This window comes from Vidua chalybeata, chromosome 18 (genome assembly GCF_026979565.1).
Source record: "Vidua chalybeata isolate OUT-0048 chromosome 18, bVidCha1 merged haplotype, whole genome shotgun sequence".
NCBI classification, from domain to species: Eukaryota; Metazoa; Chordata; class Aves; order Passeriformes; family Viduidae; genus Vidua; species Vidua chalybeata.
Genome location: NC_071547.1, coordinates 2,097,019 through 2,118,280, shown reverse-complemented (window position 1 = coordinate 2,118,280; position 21,262 = coordinate 2,097,019). Strand labels below are relative to the sequence as shown.

The window sequence follows — 21,262 nt, the reverse complement described above, 5'->3', positions numbered from 1 at the left end:
AGGATGAAGCTCTGGAGAGGGGAGAGCAGGCACTGATTGACCAGATGTGCCATGCTCACCATCCCTGTGAGGCACCAGCTGTGCACGGGTGTGCAGGGCCAGGGATTGTGCACATCACCACTGGCCTGCTCTGGGCTCTGCTTCACTCCTGGCTGCTGTTACATGAGGGAGGTCCATGACTTTATGGAAAGAAAGCAGAAGCCATCGAGGGTCCTGGGAACCAGCTCCTGCCTCTCTGCCAAGAACACACCTGGCAAGGCCACATCATAGCAGCTTTTCCAGTGAATCCCACATCCAGGCTTGCAGTGACTGATAAAACAGCCCTGCTTTAGCTGGCCTGCTTACTGTCAGCCAGATAAAGGGAGAACCTTCCTGGGGAAAAGCATCAGCCCCAGCTGGCACAGAGGGCACAGGGAGGTTTCATTTCTCCCCAGGCCCTCCAGGCCATCCAGCAGCAGGAGCCCAGGACCACAGCACTGAAGCAACATAACACACAACAGCAGGGAAATAGATGTTGAAGTGGGGTAAAACAGGCAAGAAAACAACCTTCTGCCTCCGGCTTGAAAAGAAACACCAGTGTTTGAGGATATGAGCAATGTGAGGTTCATAAGGAAAGGCAATATCTTTTACTTGTCCAACTGAGATTTAGCTGAAAGCTGCTGCTTTTGAAAGGCACGCTGCCCAAAAGTGTGTCTGTTTTCTGCAGGGAAAATGCACTGATCCAAGAGCTTCTCCTTACAGCCTTGCCTGGAGTGAGGCTGCAGTGATACTGAACAGGGCTTAAGGGGCCCAGCTCTCCTCCTGCTTGGGAGAGGTAGATGAGGAATAAAAGACATGAGAAATCCATTTCTCTTCAAGGGATGAAAAACTCTTGAGCCTGTTACCAGCAGTTGCCCCATCAATTGTTCTGTCTGTGTTCAGAGCATGGATTATGGCTCTAAACAAAGGCCTTGGAAACGTGCAGGAATGGTGCTGACTTCTCTCCCCTGGGCTGAAGGTTGGTAAATCCAGTTATCAATGGTTATCAGGGATGTGCTAAACTTATATCCCATCACAGACCTGATTCTGCATCTCAGCTCAAGGGCTGCTCTGAAACCAGGAGAGACCAGGACGTATCCACTGCCTGAGAGCAACATCCATTACATCTACATCCCCTGGGACAGCCAGGCTGGCGCCCAGAGCGTGTAACCAAACCCCTACCCTTTTTATTGAGGGCTTTGTGGAGCTCTTACTGTGCAAAAATGAGCTCCATCTGCAAAATAACCATGAAGACCAGTCCTAGCACTATTACCCCAGTGAGTAAATCGAGCTTCTCCCCACGCAGTGACTGCAACAGGGAGGAATGGGGTAACGGGTAAGGGAACAACTCCTGGGATACTCTGCCTAAACAACCAGCAGTGTGTTTAGCAATACTGGGCTCACGTGGTGCATCTCACCCAAAGAGCTCACCCGGCTGCCAGAGCTGCCCTAGATAAAGTACTGAGTGACTTCATCAGACACTGAGTCAGCAGCACAGACAGAACAGCAAATATCTCTCTCCAGCTCTGGTCACTGGGACACATGTCCTGCCACCGTGTGCGTGCCACTGCTCTGGGACACACGTCTCCCTCAGCACAGAGACTCCCAGGAAGGTCTTGATCATCTCTCCTAGGTGGTGAGCTCAGAGCCCAGTGCTGAGTTCAGCTGTGGCTGGCTTAGCGTGGGTGCAGGAAGAAGTTCTAGCTGTGTGCACAGCCCAGATCTGCCAGTGCCCAGAGCTGTGCCCAAAGGGCAGCCTCAGCTCTTTGCATTTCCCCTGGACCCACAGCCAGAGCAGCTCCTCCAACATGCTGAGGCTCAGAGCAATGCACACATTGCTTCAGGAGCTTTTCCACCACCTTAATGTCCACCAGCAGCAGTTTACAGACTAGTCTGAGGACAACTGCTCAGGACTAACAGCAAAAGACTGCTATTAACCCGATTTCCCAAGCTGCAAAGGCTGATGTACCCTGTGTCCCAGACCTGCCTTCTGCTCCCAGCCACCTGAACAGCACTGAGATGATCCAGTCTTGCAGTAAGTTCCATCAAACCCACTCTGGAAGCAGCTCCTGCTAGTTTAGAGCAACTAATCCCAGCTCCACTCAGGCTCTCACCAGTCAAGGACACCACATCTTCTTCTTCCTTCCAGACTCTAAAATTACTAATGGCTCCACTAAAAGCATAATCTTGTCTTGCTGAATTGCATCTCAGCTCTCTCTCTCTCTTTCATTAAAAAATATTTTAAGCCCCATAAAATGCATGTACTTCCTGAAAACGTGTCACAGACTGAGAAGCAAATGCAGCCCCTAAACTGATGAACTAATTCCTCAAGAGCAGCTCTGCCTATTAGAAACAAATAGCTGAGACAATCCGTGGTTTTCTGGTGAGAGGCAGAACAAAACTGCTGGTGGGAATAATGTGAAGACAGAAAAGTCATCCTGGTTTCCTCGTACCTTTGGAGAGGACTCTTTTTTGTTTGGTGGACAATAGCGCATCAGCCACCCAAACAACATCCCCTGAGGCCTCCCTTGGCATCTGAACTACTCCAGAGTTAAAGATACTTCTCAACAAAGAGAGGTCAGAGGGACCACCAGTATTGTATGGGTAAAAATGTCTGAATATCCCAGCATTCCCAAGGAAAAGCTTTCTTGTCTGTGTTATTTCAATCTGCTCCCACAGGGATACAGCAAACCATCCTCATCTTCCTGGCTGTGAATGCTTCTTCCCTTTCACTTCACTGAGTGGGGAATTGCAGCTGCACCAACCCTCAGTGCCAGCATCAGAGCCCCCAGCACATTTATCCAGCTAGACTTTCCTGCCAACCAGGAGCATGTCCAACCTGGAGGTGAAATCAAATACAATTTACCCCAAGAGAAGATGAAAGTAAATCCAAACAAGCACACAAGCAAGGGATTTCTCTTTGCAACATTTATTCCATGCACAGAGGGGACAATTGTAAGTAAACGATTTGCTTTGTTAAATGAGACTGGGACAAGAAAGGCTTTCCTGGGGAAGATTATATTAAAGAACCACCAGAAAACGATTCCAGCCCTTCAAACACCAATATTAAATAAAGAGATGTGATAAATGAGAAGCATCAAGTAAAAATCAAATCAGGGCAGCGTATCCAGAAAAGCCAGACGTGACCATCCTTAATTCAGCTTACAGGAGCTTCCAAATTGTTCTGGTGCATCTAAGAGCCCAGTGAAAAAAGCCCATCACTGTAGCAGTTATGGGGAAAGCTGATATGCTTCTGTTCCCCCAAAGTGCTCACCCCACTCTCAGGGAAAACCATCCAGTACCTCCAAGCACTGCTTGATGCATTGGGAACCACGACCTACACTGAACTCAGCAGCAGCTCAGAGCCTCAAAGGCAGCTCTAGCAAGCCCAAAATGTAAGCCCCACACCCAGCTGGTGGCACAGCCCCCAGCCCCTTACCTTTGAGAGGTCCTCTGTGCCCCCCTGCTGGCTCTGGCTCAGGAGAGGCGAGTGCCGCATCAGGGGGTCCTGCAGCAGCTCCAGGCGTGGCCTCTTGCTTTCAATGAACTCCAACTCCGACGGCTTGGTCAGGTCAGAGAGGTAGGAATGGCCCTCGGTTCTCAGGTGCAGCTCCTGAGATCTGGGGACAAAAGGAAAGGAGCCTTTAGAAAAGAAACTACCTCTGCTCTTCCCCTCTCCACCGCAGATCGCTCAAGGAGGACAGGGCTCAGTTTTCCAGAAGGATCCATGTGGCCCTGCACTCCAACATCTCAGGTCCCTGCAGACCCAAAGGCACAGCCCCAGGGCTCAGCTGCTGGGCATGGTGCATGTCCTGGAGCAGGACCACCACCCTCCAAGCCCAACCCCACCCTGCTGTCCCCCTCCTCAGCACCACTGCTGTGCCACCTGGAAAGCCCTGCTGTCATCTCCAGTGCCACCAGTGCAGTGGGTGGCTGTCCCTACACCAGGACAAAGTGAGTAAGGCTGCAGGTCTGAGCCTTCCCTGTCATGACACATGGGTTGGGCTGGTCAGAAAAAGGTAAAGCTTGGCAAATCCTCAAATCTACCTCATAAATCCTCCCCTGTCCAAGACCAGGCAGAGCCCCCTCTGCCACGTTTGGATTATTTAGTCAAAGGTACCTGCCTCAGTGTTTGTATTTGGTGTCTTCTACAGGAATACCAAAGATTATATGTTGGGGAAAAAATGCCTACTCCTCCGTGGCTAGACAGTAGGGATTTATTTTTCCAGGATGGGGGAGGAAAGGAGCCAGCCACATGTAGTTGCATGTCTCTGACACAGAGCTGGCAGGCTGTAAAGGCACATTATCCAGTGAGAGCAACTGCACCAACGAGTCACATCGAGCTCCAACACCTTTTACCCGTTAAATATGATGCAGTTGGTAATACCTGGAGAGTGGGCTTCATTTTGCTTTTTTGAAAACAAACGAACTTTTTTTGTACTTCTGTTTTCCTCAGTAGGATTCTCTTGTGGGAACTGTAAAGGGATCCTACAAAAATACATTAAACCTTTTACTATGCCCTAGGATCAGCTTTGCTGCAGCAGCTCCAAGGGTGTATTTTTAACACTTCAGGCAGAAGTGTCCCTTAAAAAAAAATAAAATTAAGCACAAGAGATTCAAAGCTTGTGAAAAAACATGTTTTTTTTTTTTTTTTCTTTTCCCCTTAAACAAGATTGCTGCAATTCTCCTGAGCTGGTGGTAAAGTGTCTTCCCCAGCTACCAAACTCTAACAAGCCTTTGGAGCTGCTTGAAGAGGAGGGAGAAAGAACAAGCATAGAAGACGGGGGGGGGGGTCTTATGCATCGTTTGCCCCCCACCCACAAACTGCAACTGCTGACATTAAAAATCTCAGAGAAGATGGCACAAATGGAAGGATCCAGAGTGCCCTGAAGCTGTAATGGCTCTGGCTCACGTCCAGGGAGAGGATTTTGCATAAATCCACACTCTCAGGGCCGCCACCCTGAGCACTGCCCTATGCCCTCCCCTGCAGCAGCATGGACACCTTAACCCAGCCCCAGGGAATCAAGATAAAACTGGGAGGGTTGTTTTTTAATTAAAATCAACAGCAGGCACAAAGCAATGCATGCCAAGCTCTGCTGCCGTGGGTTTGGCATTGGGATCGGGCAGCAGCTTTGCTGCTGACACACAGAAACAGAATCTGGCTCATCCTCCTCCTCCTCCTCCTCCCAGCAAAAAGGGGACAGGAGAATGGGGAGGCTCCAGCACTGCCTTTGGTGCTCCAACATCCCAGACAGAATGTACAGTTCACACAGCAAACCTTCCAGAGCTGAAGAGCCCTGAAATCTGGAACGGAAGCACAGCTCGCTTCACCTGCAAACACTTCCATGCTGAAGGATCCTCAACTTTTCTCAGCAAGCCCAGAAATCTCTCCTGGCACCTCTCAGGTTTCCTGCTGTCTCTGCTGTCTGGTCCCAGCCCTTCATGCAATCCCTGCCTGCCCACAGCTGCATGCCAGCATTTCAGGCTCTGCTGTAAAACCCAGGAACAATAAGCAACTGTTGAGCTGGGCAGGTGCTAAAATATTCCAACACCCAAGGCCCTGCTCTACTGAGTCAATTAAAAATCAGATGCATTTATTTTCCCTTCTTCCCCTTTTTTAAGGCCATATTACCAAGAAGCTGCTAATTGACAAAGGATGGCTCCAAGACCTCTGCAGTTGTCAGGAACTCGACACAACTGCTCCACTCAGAAAAAAGCCAAGGATTCTGAAGATAAGAGCACCACTGAGCTTTACAAAGGCGGTTACTCACAGCCAGGCAGGGGCCACGCCAGGGAAAGCAGCTGCAATGTTATAAGGTGCTATTTTATTTCCATTTCCACATCCACTGGAACAGCTATTAACTTTATCCACTGGAATTTCCAGCCGCTCCCGAGATTACTTTGCCCAACACAACCCGCTCAGCCTGTCCTGGCTGCAAACACAAATGCTTTTGCTTGAAGCCTTCACACCTTTCACTCTCCACATCCCCACCTGCAGCAAGCTCTTTACAACAGACTTTTATACAGCGACAACACAGCTGTCAATAAAAAATGACTCTAAAAAAAACCCTCCCCTTACACCGAGCTTGGGGTTTGCTGCGTTTTCCAAATAGTTCCCACCCATCTGGTTTATTCCAGAGATTCCTACTTTGCTGAAGGGAAAGAGTGTTTTTAATTGCATGTGAGTTGTGCATAATTAAATGAAGCAAAGCAAATGCCAGCATTAATTATGAAGCGGGACAGGTTAGTCTTCAGCTGAGTCCTTCACCACAAACACCGAATTTTTCAGAGAAGCAGAGCAGCCTGAGATGTGCTGACACACAAGGCTGGCTGCCCAGGGTTTGCCCAACTTCCAACCACCCCCACACATCTCTGCTCTGGGTAGGTCCAGAAGACCAAGATAACCCAAGATGAGACCTTTGGTTTATTACTGACCCGACAGACGAATCACACCCTCCTGGCTGCAGAGCTGTGTTACTCATTCACTGGGGCAGATTCCTCAGCAGGCTCACAGAGGGTGGAAGGAAGGCAGGAGCAGATAAAATCCTACAGCAGTGTGGGGTATCTGCAGCTCACCCCAGCAAGCGTACAAGATGGGCTGAAAGCACAGGTTGTCCAGTAGCTGGGTAGCAAGGAATCAAAGAATCCTTAAGGCTGGAAAAAGACCTCTAAAATCTTTCAGTCCAGTCATTAAGCTGAGAGCTGGGGAGAGAGGATCAGATGAGATATCCTGAGCTGCCCTTGGTTGAGACTTGTAAGAGCAGTTGTGATGAGATCTTAGCATGAGGGATCTTACTTGAATTTTCCTGAAGCCAAATCACTGGGAAATGGGCAAGCACGACCTTTTCAGGAGGCCAAAGACTCTCCCTCCCCAATAACCCACTGTCTGGCTCCTCAGAGCAGCACAACCCTCCCCTGGCTCTTCAGACCTTCCCATTTCTCCCTCAGCAGAGCAGAAGGTGGTTGCAGGAGGAATGATGGCTATTCTGCAACATCCAGCAAGCACAGCTTGACTTCCTGAAGCCTCCTGCACCGAGAGCTCAGAACATCGGCAGCGATTCCGAGCCAGCTCCCACCAACTTCCCAGCAAGAGAACACTCCAAGAGTTGCTCCCATCTGCAAATACTGTTCCCTACACCATGGGGCCAAACAACATAACCAGGCTGGAAAACTGATTCTCAGGGTCTCCTGGAACCAGAAACAAGACAAACGATGGCCTTGCTGAGGCTGTTTACTTCCTCCAGCTGAGATGGTTTGGTGGGAAATTTTCTACACAAAAAAAAAAAAAAATTCTAAAAAAGAGTATCCAACTCCCACAGGTAGAGACAGACAATAAAATGCTTTTGAGAAACAGTAATATAGAAAACCACTGGTGTTGAAGTGAATTATTTATAGCCAATGCTAAGATTTGTCAGAGGTTTCAATAACCACTTTACAGCTAATGAGAGCCAGAGTGTGAGACTGGGCAAATTGGGACCTGTTAGAAAGAGAAACTGGAGGCTTTGTAGGAGCAAACCTGCCACCAGGCACCTACAGAAACACGTCCAGGACCAGCTGATATATTCCCTTTGTCATGTAGGTGGGGAGGAGATAAACCACCGTGACTTGACGGGAAGAGCTGCATGTCTGAGCGGGAAGATGGAGCTGCTCCCACGCCCTCAGCCAAGTCTGCCAGCAGCAGGACCGAGTCTTCCCAAGCCAAAGGTGTGGGACAGCCTGGAGCAGGATGCTCAGCTCAACATGTGGCCCAGCTGAAGCACTCCCAGCTCCTCAGGAGCTCTGACCAAGCAGCCACGTGCATCCTCAGGCTGTGCATTCCCACACAAGGGCAGGGAGCAGTGGCTCGGCTGCCCTGCACAACCCCTCAGCCACCTTCTTCCAAGCCAACTGCAATTTAGATAAGAGCAGCTGCTTTATTTAAAACTTGCATTTTGAAGATCCCCATACACAGAGCCTGAATTATTCATGGACAGGATCAGCAGAAGCTTTAACACAATGGCACTGCCTCACTCCAGAGGAAGAGAAGGAATATTTGTCTCTCTCCGCAAGGTCTCCCACATGCTTTCTCCAGGCATCCAAAACTGCAGCCTGCCAGTAACGCCCTCTTAGCAGTCCTGGGTGGCTGGAACATCCTGAACCGATGGCTTCAGAGACATCCCATGCCCTTGGTCATCCTCCATGTCCATGCACAGACACGCCAGGCAGCCCACCCCAGAGCTTGCGAGGCAAGGCTTGTCCCCAAGTGCCTCCACACCAGCATCTGCCCTCTCCAGATGTTGTTTTCCTGCGTTCAATTATGGGGAAGAAAAAACTGCAGCTCCTGGTACATCATTTCCAGTGTGAGAGACACAGATATATGGCTGTGGGGATTTCAGCTGCACCGCCGCTCACTCCTGAGAAAAGGATCACCTTTAAAAACGGAAACTTAATTAAAAACCATAAATAAAACCAAATTGGTCGTGCTGTTACCTTGGGAGCAGCTGGTGCCATTTGGCCCAGCACAGCCCCGTGTGATTTCCAACACCACACACGCTGCCCCAGCTTCCCACCCCTCCCTGGGCCAGCAGGATTTATCCCAACAAGAGGCACAGTGATCCCACCTGCTCTCCATGTGCCCCACTGCACACGGCTACCTCAGATGGCTGCAGAAACTCAGCAGCTGTTTAATGTGTCCTAAATGTCCCCCGCAGGTCGACGCTGGGCAAGCTCTTCAGACTCCTTGTGCCTGCTAAGCAGAACGGCTCCGAAAGAGGAGCATGGTCTCCTGAACTGGGAAAATCATCTTCTATGAAAATAGTGACTCATTCTGGATAAAGGTGGAATACACTGTGGTAACACACATACCATTTATTCCATTTATTTACAGCCACATTTTCTGCCAGAGAAGCAGAGAGAAGTATCCACCCCAGCATTCCTGCATTAATATGGAACCTTGCTCTAAAATCCTAACACATATGAAAAGTTAGAAAAATCCAGTTCCTTCATTTTTCAGATCCCTCACCCTCTGGCACCTGCCATTTAACACTCAACCCAGTTTTTCTCACTTCTTCTGAGGACCAAAATATATATAGAAGAGGGAAAAAAGCCCTAATCCTTGTCACCTTGCCAGGACATTCCACTGCAAGTATTCATGGTACGACTTGTACCAACAGCAGATCCTGAAATACTTCTCTTCACTCCTGCAGACCAGTTGGCACAGCCAACTGAACAAGCTAAGGGGAAGTCTGTGGATCCTTCCAAGAAAAAGCCTGCTACCAAAAAAACCATCACGGAAAGCAGCACATCCCTGCAAAGACAGGCAGAGCCAATTTTCCCTGCAGCAAGAGATTCAGAGTGGTTCAGGTTTTCCTTCCTTCTTCCAGCCAGAATTGCTACACAGGGAGTTCAATTCTTTGCCCAGCCACCAAGGGGTGATGACAACTTTTAATTCTGACGTGGAGAAGGGCAGTCTGCAGCTTCCCAACAAGCTTCTTGCTCAGGAAGCCCCAAAATGCGGGGCCATCTCAGCATTCCACTCCTTCCAGCAATTACCACTCTTTTTGCCAACAACACTCGATTAATCCTTAACACATTGTGCCCATTGTGCTTCACCTCTTGTTTCCTTTCCACTGAATCACAACTAACCACCATCCTGGTGCCCACAGCAAAACTGCAGCCAGGAGAGACTGAAAACATGCACAGCTCTAGGAAGACCATCCAAGCAGGCCCAAATGATTTCTGCGGGATTTTGAGCATCCCCAATGCCATGTGTAAAGACAACCTGCAGAGGCTTTAGAGATCTGTCCAAAGGGAAGGTACAACCAAAATAGGGGATAACACCCCAAAACCAGCACATGGGAGTAAAGTGAATCCCTGCAGTTTCCAGGACAGGAGGGCAAACAGCAGCCACTCACCAGGCAGGTGGGCTTGGAGGAACTGGGACCGAGTGGCACAAGGGCTGCACCCCCCTGCAGCTGCAGGCAGTGCCCTGGGTGAGTGCAAGGCACGGCCATGGCAGGGCAGGGATGTCCACCTGGGAATGCACACAGGGCTCGGTCTCCAGCACTGTCAGCCTGCCACATGCCACTTGCACCAGACTTGCAAGCTGATATCCTTAAGGAGCAGATCCTGGAAGCGTTTCAGCCACCACAACCAAGAGCAGACAGGCTGCTTCCTCTGAACTCCCGAAGCAACGGCGCATTGGAAGGGCTCCCCTCTGCTGACACTTGCTTCAAGGGGAGGAGTGTCATGTGCCCACCATCCCTGAGTGCCAGCTGGGCTGTCAGGCAGGGAAGCACAGCGAGGGTCTTCCTCTCAGACACAGCACACCCCTGTGCTTCCCTCTACTCACCCCTGTGCCGTGTTGTGGATGTTGTTTGCCTTGGTCTCCCTCCTCCCAGCCCCTCATGCTGAGAGCCAGCTGCCTCTGCTTGAAACCATCAATCCCAGCCCAGGAACAAAGCCAAGGCACTGAGCCTGCCAAGGGGACTCAGCTGCAGCCACGGCTGCCATCACCATCCTCCTCATCCAGGCTCTGCTCTGCACCAGGAAGAGCCACAGCTATTTTTTGGGGAGGGCACCAATGACCAACCCAACCTGCTGCAGGGTCTTGGCCCCGGAACCCTCAGGTGAGGCACCACCACTCAAAGGCTCCTCTTACAACACAGCAGGAGCTGTGTTACAGCAGCTCCTCAGACCACTAAGGTGAAACCAGCAAAGCCCCCAGAGAACGGATTTTTAAGTGCGGAGCTTAAAGATGCAGAGAAACAGCAGCTGGCTCTGAAAAACAGACTAACACCTCCCCAACCCCAATGGTACCCAATCAAATTCACCTCACTAGTTACATTGGATTGAAAATGTCTTTACGATTTCTTCAAAGACTCCTCCCCCCCCCACTCTTTCTGCATCCCCAGATGCCCTCAAAAATTTTCAATGAATATGTCCCAGCATTCTGGCACAAGATGTCAACTGAACTGAAGCAGTATTTTTAGCCGTAATTACTACATAGTATAATTTTTGCAGAAGTACTATTTTTTGGATGTTAAGGGGAAAAGGGATGAAATGCAAGTTATTAAAAGAGTTTCTTTTTATAGCATGCCAAAACATCACCATTGAGGTTGAAAATGAGGTACCATGGTAAGCATGTGGATGTGTAACATCCCCTGACAACTTTGATTAACATTTACCCACATTCATGTGATTGTCAACATAAAAATAAAGTCTGGGGACTTTGAAATACTTGTAAGCCAAAGGCAGATGCCTGGGTGACCACACCAGACCAGGCATGTGGTACAGCAGACACCAAGGTTTGCAGTTGGGCTTTTTTTTAGTGATACAGAAAAACCAAGATGCATTTTCTTTAAACAGCATATTATTGGAGAGCAGAACTGCTTCTCCATTTTGGAAGCCATCAGTAGTGTGAAAAACAAAACCAGGCAGGAGCATGTTGCTGGGTCCTCTTTACCCATCTCCCCCAAATTTAGCTAAATCTGACCCAATTCCAATTTAACCGTGTTACTCTGCGCTAAGAAATCAAAACACTGAGAAATCCAAGCGAGCCAAGGCAGTGCAACATGCTGCAATAAATTATGGGTTATCAAAAGTGGCATGACCCTCTGTACGTGCAGGTGCCACAGGCATAACCCAGAAGGGCACGTCCAGATGCAAAATGAACTTTGGAAGCTACTTTCTGCCTCCAAATTCTCACAGGTTTCTTTCTGCTGAGCACCAAGCTGAACCCAACCTACTAGAAAAAGAGGATGCTGTCTGTATTTATTATGCATCCAGCACCCTGAGCTCTTACTCCTCTCCCCTAACAGGGATGATTTTAGAAAAACAGATTAATCTCTGACTCTGCACTGGTTTTGTTCTTAGCCTAAGGAATAAGTATTAAAATAATTGCTTTGTGTACATCTACTGTAGCAAGGCTCTTATTTCACTTCCAGGCCAGTGTTTTTTTTTTTTTTTCCCCAAACCACTAAACATTGAATGCAGAAGAGAAACTGTGAGAGGGAGCAGAGTTTTGCACTGAAACAGAGAGTGAGAGCGATGTCCTTCAAACAAATCAGCTCCTGTGGTTAAAGCTTGTACAGCATTCCTAGCCACAGCACTTGCCTGGCTTGCACCTAAAACTCTGCCAGCCTCCCATGAGGCTACAACAGGAAACAGGGACACAGGGAGAGGCACGAAGGGAGCAGAGAGGAAAAAAGCAGCTCAGAGAAAGTTGTGAGGGGAATGCAGAAAGAGAAACAAAAACAATGAGAGCGGGGAGGAAGAGCAGCAGCAGAGGAAGCGGAGATGGGGGAGGAAATGAGCTCTTCTCACTCCTCCCTGCAGCCTCGGGAGCCACAGACCAAACCCGACCACACGGCTTCACTTCCTATGCTGAACACAACCAGTCACAGACACACGAAGCTCCACACAAGTGAGGGGGTGGTTTTTCTGTTTTTTTGTTGTTTTCAAGACTTCTTTACAACGCATGACAGCCAAAGGTAAGGGACCAGAAGGCAAAGGTGCCGCTTCATTAGCGGAAGGAATCCAAACTGGCTGTCAGTACCCAAAAACAGCATCCCACTGCCTGGGTGGGTCCCTCCCAAGCCTCCTGCTCCCACCCCAGCCCTGCCCCAAGCCCTGCTTGGTGCAGGCAGGGAGCCAGTACCTTTCACTGCCCGGCTGGAACTCGGAGAGCAGGGACGGCCTCCGCCGCTGCGGCTGCATGATAGACCCTGGCGGGAGGTGGGAAGCAAAATCCCTGGAATGATGCTGGTACTCCAACAGCGCCACGTCCTGCGGGAACAAACACAGGAGAGCTCGTCAGGCGGCTGGCAGCTCTCAAGCAAGCACAGAACAACTCAAATAAAACACGTAGATATTCCTCCTTTGAAGCCCTGGGCCACAAAGCTCAGTGCTTCGCCCTCCACAAAAGGTTCCCAGTAACTCCCAGTCTCACAATCGGAATGGGAGCTCGGCCCCTTGTTCAATCCAGCCTTTTCCCAGGGCTGCAGGCAGGGCTGGCTCCTGGGAAAGGACCCCAGCAAGCCCAACCCAGCCACTGAGCACCCACACAGGGATTTTTGGCATCCAAGCAGTCCTGATGACAATTGTGAATCCAAGAGTAAGAACAGGTAAGAACAAAATTAAGTCACAGGATACTTTCAGCTTCAGTAGTCCACATAGCAGCATGGAGAAAGAAAAAAAAAAAGGGGGGGGGGAAGGACAGAAGACAAATCATAAATGTTATCTTGAAAATGTTCCTTTAAACACAGCTCTCCTGGGCTGAGCTCAAGGGGTTTGAAAGGACAGTTTGCTACTTATTATGTGTACGTCCCTTTTGTTCCTTGACCCTTGGAGAGTACAGTACAGTATGTTCCTGATTTTAATTAAATAAGAAGCCCTCCTGCTCTATGCCACAGACTGATTCCAGCAGCAGTATTTTAGGCAGCTACATTCAACTGCTATTTTTTATTTGCAGATAGATACTTGACCAGCAGACTAATCATCTAATTAACTAAGACCTTCAGCAATGGCATAGAATACCCTGTCACAGAATAACCCTGGTAACACTGACACACATTTACCTTAGAAGAACCAACTCCACCTGGGAGTCTATTTTTGAACAGTTCTCAACTGGAACAAGAAAGCTTAAACTTCCTCAAAAAGAAAAAAGGAATTTCAGGGTCTACAGAAAAAAAAAAAATAATAAATAAGAGACCACATACATGCAGCTGATGTGGGCAGGGGGTCTCAACCCCAACAACTGCAACAGGAATTATTTGATCTGATGTAGTGAAGATCAATATGGAAGCTGGGGAACTGCCCCAGCAAGGTGAATGGCAGGCAAAGAAAGGGTTTGGGAGCTTAAACAGCAACAACCTGAGCCTGGAGATCCCCTCTCCCAACCTGCAAGTGAAAAGAGCAGTCTCACAGTGGATGTCATGCTGTCCTCCACCAAGCTGTGGAGTGGGAGAATCAAGGCCCAACACGTTTGACCATCAGAGAGTAAAACGAGAGATTTTCTGGAAAGTCAGGAAGAAAATCAGAGATTATAAACATTCAGCCAAGAAAAGCAGATCCCCTACCTCACATCCAACCTCTCTTGCACAAAAGCTGAAAAGGCCAAATATCAAAGGGAGGAGGAAGGGGAATTGTGGTTTCCTATGGCCACCACCTCTTGTGCCTAGAAAGCCGTGTCAGTTTTTGGAATCAAGTTTATTTCTCCCCACTATCAGGCAATAGTGTGGTGCTGCTCCTTCTCTGTTCTGACCAATGCTGGGAAGCATCAGGAACAAGAGATCTGTGTAGCCCCAGCTCCAGCCTGGCCATCCCAGACCTCAGCCTGTGGGCCAAGGGGCGTCTGCAGGCAGGTTCTTGCGACATTAAGAAGGGCATGACTTGGACACTGTCCACTCATCCTCCCACGGCTGTTCTGCTGTAAATCCAGGTGTGTGGGGAGGGTGAAGCCCCAAAAGCTGCTTTTCCTTCAGCTCTGGAGTCCATCCATGCAGGATGCCAGGGAGGCCACAGAACAGAACATGCCATCACTCCAACCACAGATGGGACAAACACAAATATCTGAAGTGAGGGAGCCCATCAGCTCTTCCAGCCCAGCCAAAGCAGAATCCCTGCCTACAAACAAGCTTCCCCACGTTCACACTTGTCCTGGTTTTAAATTAAAAATAAATATTTAAATGGAAGAGTGATGCAGCCCCTGACATCCACCTACAAAACAAACACATCGTGTCTGGGAAGACACACCAATAGGTCCAAAACCAGGACCGTCACTTTCTGTGGGTGTATAAACAAGAATTACCCGTCTGGGAGGCTCAAAGGCTGTGCCCTTGAGAAAAAAAAAAGGCTCTTGCATGCCCCAAGAACCATCTGTTTTTCCTTTTCCCCTACCCACACTCAGCTGAGCTTTTGCCTCCTCTAACCCTGTCAAAAAATGGCTGGTGGAGCTCAGAACCTGCTGGCATGGCCTGAAGTGACTCTGACCTGCTCTGCCTTGCTTACATCCGTGTTGGGTTTTACAAGGAGAAAACAAAACCTAAAAATTAGTGAGGAGGATTAAAATTGACCAATTTCTGTGCCCTGTGATGAAGTGTTAAGAGGCACCGAGCACTGGAAGATGTAGGTGGAGTAATTGCTCAGAAAGTTACTCCAGTAAATTGCACTGTGAGCTGCAACAGTGTTTTTCAAATGCAAACACCAGAAAGGTTTAGGAGTTGCCTTCAAACTGCCTGGTGGACCTGGCAGTGCTGGGCTGATGGTTGGATTTGATGATTCTATGGGGATTTTCCATTCTAAATGATTCTATGACTCAGAAGAGGCTTCAATTTTCTCTAGCAGAGTTTTAAAGACACCTGCTGGGAGGCACCTTGCTGCCAGCACCACTGCACCTTCCACACAGACACAGGAGCAGCACCCAGAGGGTGCCACCTGAATTCCCCACCACTGAATCACACAAATATGATACAACCCTCACCCTGACCTCAAATTTCTAGCACCTGCTCATGGGCAACTCCAAGACACCTGAAATAAAACAACTGAAGAACCCTGCAGCCCCAAACTACATGTTGATTCTTTTCCTCTCCATTGTTTTGCTGGGTTTTGCTCAGTTCTATTTTTCTGCTCCTCCTCTCCCTCTCTGTGCATCTCTTCCTGCCCTCTGCAAACCTTCCTCCCACCCCACAAATCTGCTGATTTGCCACAGCACCCTCTCCAGACCTTTCAAATCTCCAACTGTCTCCAGTAAGGACTTTCTTGCTTTTACATCAACTTTCCTGTTGTTCCTTGTGGTTCTGGTGCTCCCACGGGGATGTACTTTGGGAAGCTTTGCAGATTTCATTAATTCAGAAGATGTCATGACAGAAATCAAGGAAGCAGAAAGACCATGGATAGTCAGGGGCCCTGGCAAATCAGGTTAGGGGGGAGGAGGCCAGCACTAGCAGCACTGCCAAGGCCAGACAGACACCATGAGTGCCACAGCCCCACCACAAGCCATCCCAGCAGAACAGGGCAGCTTCAGGCAAATCTTTAGATAAATGAAAAGCTAAAGACCCAGAAGTGGCCTCTTTAAAACACTTCTTCATGCAGCAGACTGAAGAGGTGCTTAGGCCCTGCCTAAGGGACCGAAAGCATCCTTTGCTGCCCACCAAGGAAGTTGGACACGTCCCTGCTGCTCCTGTGTGGGGTGCAGGGAAAGCACCCTGAGTCTCAAGGCTTCTGTGTTATCCCTTGATTTGGGAGTGCCAAGAACACTATTTCCATCCCCTTCCTGGTAAATCCTTCTACCCTACATAACCTGACTCTACCAGGCCCATTTAGATTTGCTAATCAAACTGTTTAAAGCCAGGTTCCTGAACACAGTGTTACAGAAAAGTTCTTGGCAACACACAGAGAAAGCCCAGTGGAATGAAAAAGGAAGAAGCCACCCACCCCCACCTTTTAAAATTATTTTAAAGCCTCCAGCCTGCTGCCTTACCTACCATAAAGTCTCTAGCAAACTCTTCAGTGCTGTCCCCGACCTCAGGGTAACCCCCACACTAAGCCAACAACTGCAGGCAGCCGTTCTGCCTCTCTCGCTTTCTGTTTTGGACACGTGCACTTGCTGCTGTGCCTCATTTCTCCTTCCCCTGCCTGCAGCTGCTGGGTCCTGATCTTCCAGGAGGAAGAAGGGGAGGTCTGAGAGCGATGCTGGAAGCACCCCCAGGCGCTGACCCGCAGCACACGGTGCCAGAAACACCACAGCCAACAGCACCTCTGACCCTGCACTCCCAGCTCCGGCACCAAGCACATCCACACAGACAAGGCGTGCACCGACTGCTCCATCCTGATGGCCTCCCCGTGGCTCCAAGAATCAGACTCTGAGGAGAAGACCTCAGAGACAGGAGGCCTGCAGAAAGGAAACCTGGAGCTGGTTTTGCAACAGAAAGGCGAACTGCTCCTCCTCTCTTCCTCCCACCAGCAGAAAAACAAGTACAAACACCCAGCGCTTCTGGCTTCCTTGGAAAACAGCTCTGGAGCAAACCCATGGAGACCTAGAGCGCAGCCAGATGAGAACCTGCAGCACAGCTCGAGCGGCCCAAAGCGTGAGATCCATCCTCGTCGCTTACCACGTCCTCAACCCGAGAGAGCAACCGGGAGCTCCCCGCCGAGTTTCGGTGCAAGACAGCTTTGTTTGAAAACCACGGGCGCTTGTTTTGCCGTGACGCCGAGGAGGAGCAGCCTGGGGTCAGCCACCACATCCGCCAGCTGGGCCGGCTCCCCGGCGGAGAGCGGCACCGGCACCGCAGCCGCCTCGAATCACGGCATCGGGCGCGGGCAGCGCCGCACCTGCTGAGCTGTACCAGAGCTCCCGGCACAGGAGAGCTCAGCCACTGCCCCACGCTGTCCTCGTCACCTTCCACAGGCAGACAAACAGGCCTGGGCACTGCACACGCTCCTCGAGGAGCAAATGCCAGCTCCTCGCCACCTCCACCACGGATTAGGGCTGCTCCTTACAAGCTCACCCAGAGCTGTATGGCAAATAATTTGTGTTTTCTAACAATGTGCTGCTTCTGCTGAAACATTCAATGAGACCAGTTAATAATGGTGTGGCACAAACAGTGAGAAAAAACAATGCCAAAACATCCCTATTTATTTCACTTCTCACAAACTAGCCCTTATCTAATCTCACAAAGGATGCTTGGTCTGTCCCTGCTGCTCGTGAGCAGCTCACTGTGCCGTTCTGGGAATGGTTAACCACAGGGGAAGTGATGGGGCTGGATGCCCCCCAGACCGTGGCACTGGTGGCATGTGGAGCCACAGCTGGACACTTCACAGCTGCTGCTCTGGCATGTCCACGTGGCCCAGAGCAACCCAACACGGTGTCCACGATGACCATGCAGCTTTGGACTGCAAAGCCATCTCATCCCCTGGGGAAGCACGGGGCTTGTTGAGATTCCTGCACCCCCAGAACCACACAGCCAGCATGGAGCAGCATATCCCAGCCTGGCACATGCCAGGGCCTCAGAATATCCAGCAGTTAATTTGTGGAGTGCACAAAGCAGCATGGCCACCAATTTGGTGGCTTTGTCAGAGACAGGGGACCCACCCCTGCTCTGCACCCTCAACTTTGAAAAAAGAAGTTCCCTAACATCTCTTTCTGCCAGCAGTGTGACCTATTTCAGCAATAAAAGGAAGAGTTCTCTGGTGCCTGGATACCCCTTGGCACTGGCAGCACAGCATTTGCTCATTAGACCGAGAAATGCACTTTTTAGCATTCGCCTGAAGAAAATAATTTTTCCCAAAGCCAATTCTCAAAGGTAGGAGGAAGGGGAAAGGTTTGGGAGGAACCAGGATGGTAGCAGAGCTGTCACTGCATAAGGTCCAGACACAGCTCAGGCTGTGCAGGGGCCAGTGTGGCACACAACCCACCATGCTCAGCCTCCCCAGCCCAGAGGAACCATCCTCTGCTGCTGAAAGCATCCTCTGAAGTGCAAAGGAGGTGATTATTGATCCAAACAGGTTGTCCACAAGCACAGTGCTGTCTGCCCAACTTCCTCCCCAAAACCCTGTGAGGAGCTCACTGCATGTTTAAGAAAAAAGTATCAGCAACATAAACTAAACAATAACTCCTCCACAAACAGCTCTCCTATTGAAGATAAGGTCAGTAATAAAAACCTGGCTGAATACATGCATTTTTATCTTGCCTACAGGGATGTAACATGTGCTGAAAAGACAAATGCCCTTATTGTCCCCAGACAGTCTCATTGCCATCCATCTCTCAGAAGCTGCTGACTTGGCCTTTTGTTTTAGGAGGTGACCACAGTGCGCGTGGCCCCTCGTTGGAAGGCATTGATTCCTCCTGCCATCCCTGCAACCAAGGCCACGACTGCTGCCAGCACTGATGGCATCTGTACCAGCTGCACAGCACTGCACCCTTCTCGATGCCCTCTCCCACCTCTCCAGCAAAGCAGGGCTGTCAGCAGTGCTCGGCTGCCCGGTCTGAATGTGCCATTCATGGAGAAGTCACGTCTCGGTGAGGACAGCTCTCAGCTGTTGTGGCTTCCCGGTCATCTGACCGGTGCCGGGTGCTGGAGCCAGCTGCCAGCCCTCTCCCCAGCAGCCAGAGGTGCCCACAGAGCTGCAGCACATCCACTACAGAGCTGCTTTTCAGCCTCTCCCCATCACAAGACTTTTGTCCCAGTCGCATCCAGGCGCCTTTGAGTCGGGAATGACCCGTCTGCCCTTCCTCCAGCCCCCACGCCTGGTGCTGTGCTTCCTGAAGCCATGAACACACACCCAGGGTGAGCAGCTCTCTTCACACAACAAGCCCAAGCTTTCTACCATAAAAGTCACCAGGTCATTTAGCTCATCATCACATCTCTTCTGTAGCACGGCCCCCCACCACCTCCTACCACACCTGCTCCCATGCAACAGCCAGAACCTATCTGCAGGTCCAGGTAGGACCCTTTCAGCTCTCCATGTCTCCTACTCTTCCTTACACCTCCACAGTAAATCTTTCACTTGCTCAGTATTTTGAATAAATGCTGTGACAATGAAAACCAGCAAGAGTCCCCAGTCTTGCAGAAGGTGCCTCCAGGGGCTGGTGGGGCAGTGCAATCAGTCAGGCCTGAAGCACAGGAAAAGGCTCCAAAAGTGGCTATAGTGCCTTTGCCAAACCACATAAGCAGTGGAAGTTCTTTCTTCCCCTGTGGATTTACAATCATGAGATCAACCAAAAGCAAAGCATCACCTTCTGCATCAAATCACGTCCAAAAAGAAGATTAGGGAGCAACCACAGAAGTTTACTGTAGCTTGAAATAAAAGAAGTGTTTTGGATAAAGGTTGTATCCTAGGGAAAACAGATTTAAATACAAACTGTTGTAAGCCAACTTCTTCCCAGCAATGGGAGGGAGACCCTAGGGCAGGGAATTAGGTGTCCTGTTCTTTCACCTCCATGCTCTCCCAGTCCCAGAGCAGAAAGCCAATTTTCTGAAATCCACCACTGAGCTGCTCAGAGCTAATGCAATCTGTCACTGGAAAGGTACTCAAGAGAGAGCGAGCTGAGTTCTCGTGACAGACCTGATCAGAGTCAGTATTTCCAAGGTATGTCTTTTATTTTCAGGTCATTCCTTAAAACATTAGCTGGAGCCCAGCAGGCAGAATTCAGGATTCCCCTCTCTCAGCAGGTAGCAGGAGGCTGTTCTTTGTGCTCGGAGGTGGTGCACCATAACCTCTTCCGTTTCTCCGGTTCCTGCACTGACACAGAGCAGCATTTTGCTCCCAGGAGACAAAAGTGTGACTAACTACTCCAAGGAAAACCACCACAGCAGCAGTAAGGCACAGTACAGTGCCCCTGTGCAGGCTTACCTGGTGCTGCTGTGCCACACCGACCATGTCACCGTGGAGAGGAGCGAGCTCCTGCCATCCCCGGAGCCTGCGCCTCCCTCCTGACAGCACCTTCCACAGCAGGACACTGCGTTCAACCGGCCCTGCTCAAACTGCTGGGAGGAGGAGTCTGAGCAGGGAAGGCACTCCATTCCCCCCAGGCCACTTTTTGGCTTGGACACCAAATCAACACGCAAGTTTGCACCAAGCTCTTGTGTCTGGCTCACACAGACAAGGAAGTTATTTATCATGGGCCAAAGCAAACGAGCGATGGGGCCCGGACGCTCCTGCACAAGGCTGTGTTGAGAATGGGGAGCTTAATGAAGGAACTGCTGAGCTGCTCCCAGGCAGGAGAGGTGGCACGGGAAAAGCACAACAGTCTCAAAGCTGGAACAGAGGAGTTGAAGGAGGGCTTAAGTTCACCTTTCCATCCCAGATGAAGCTGTGTGCAGGGAATGGGGGCAAACAGCAGGAAGGAGGCAAAATGAGCCTCTTGTTTGGTAGGGAGGGAAAAGTGCTCACAAAGGGGAATTCAAGTGATGATGGAGCACCAATTTCATATGAATGTGTACACACCCCAATCCTACCAATCCCTAATCCTGTTTAGCATCTCTAGTACATAAAACACTTAAAACACCCCAAAAGCAGATGCTGCTGCTTGAGGACACCTTGTGTGCCCTGACCCCAGCATTTCCAGCACCTGATACCACCCTCCTGGAAAGCCCAGCCTGCATCCAAAGCCACACCATTCCTGCTCTGAAATGTCAGGGCACTAACAGGAGCAGGAAGGCTGGTAAGGAGGTCACAGCAAGAAACTGGATTCACACAGGAGGAAACGAAGGGAACCCTTCTTTTCCCAGGGAATATTGATCATGAAGAGGTTTTAGAAAGAAAG

The 21,262-nt window shown here is 50.0% G+C and overlaps 1 protein-coding gene across 13 annotated transcripts in view; it reads right to left on the bottom strand.

The window, feature by feature from the left end:
- Window positions 1-21,262, bottom strand: part of NCOR2 (nuclear receptor corepressor 2) — a 230,159-nt gene that overhangs the window by 134,202 nt on the left and 74,695 nt on the right. For all 13 annotated transcript variants that reach the window (XM_053959970.1, XM_053959977.1, XM_053959978.1 and 10 more), the window contains exons 3-4: window positions 12,656-12,783; window positions 3,458-3,638 (exon numbers count right to left, since the gene is read on the bottom strand). In XM_053959970.1, the coding sequence (XP_053815945.1) occupies window positions 3,458-3,638; window positions 12,656-12,783 (309 nt within the window). The remainder of the gene's footprint in view (window positions 1-3,457; window positions 3,639-12,655; window positions 12,784-21,262) is intronic.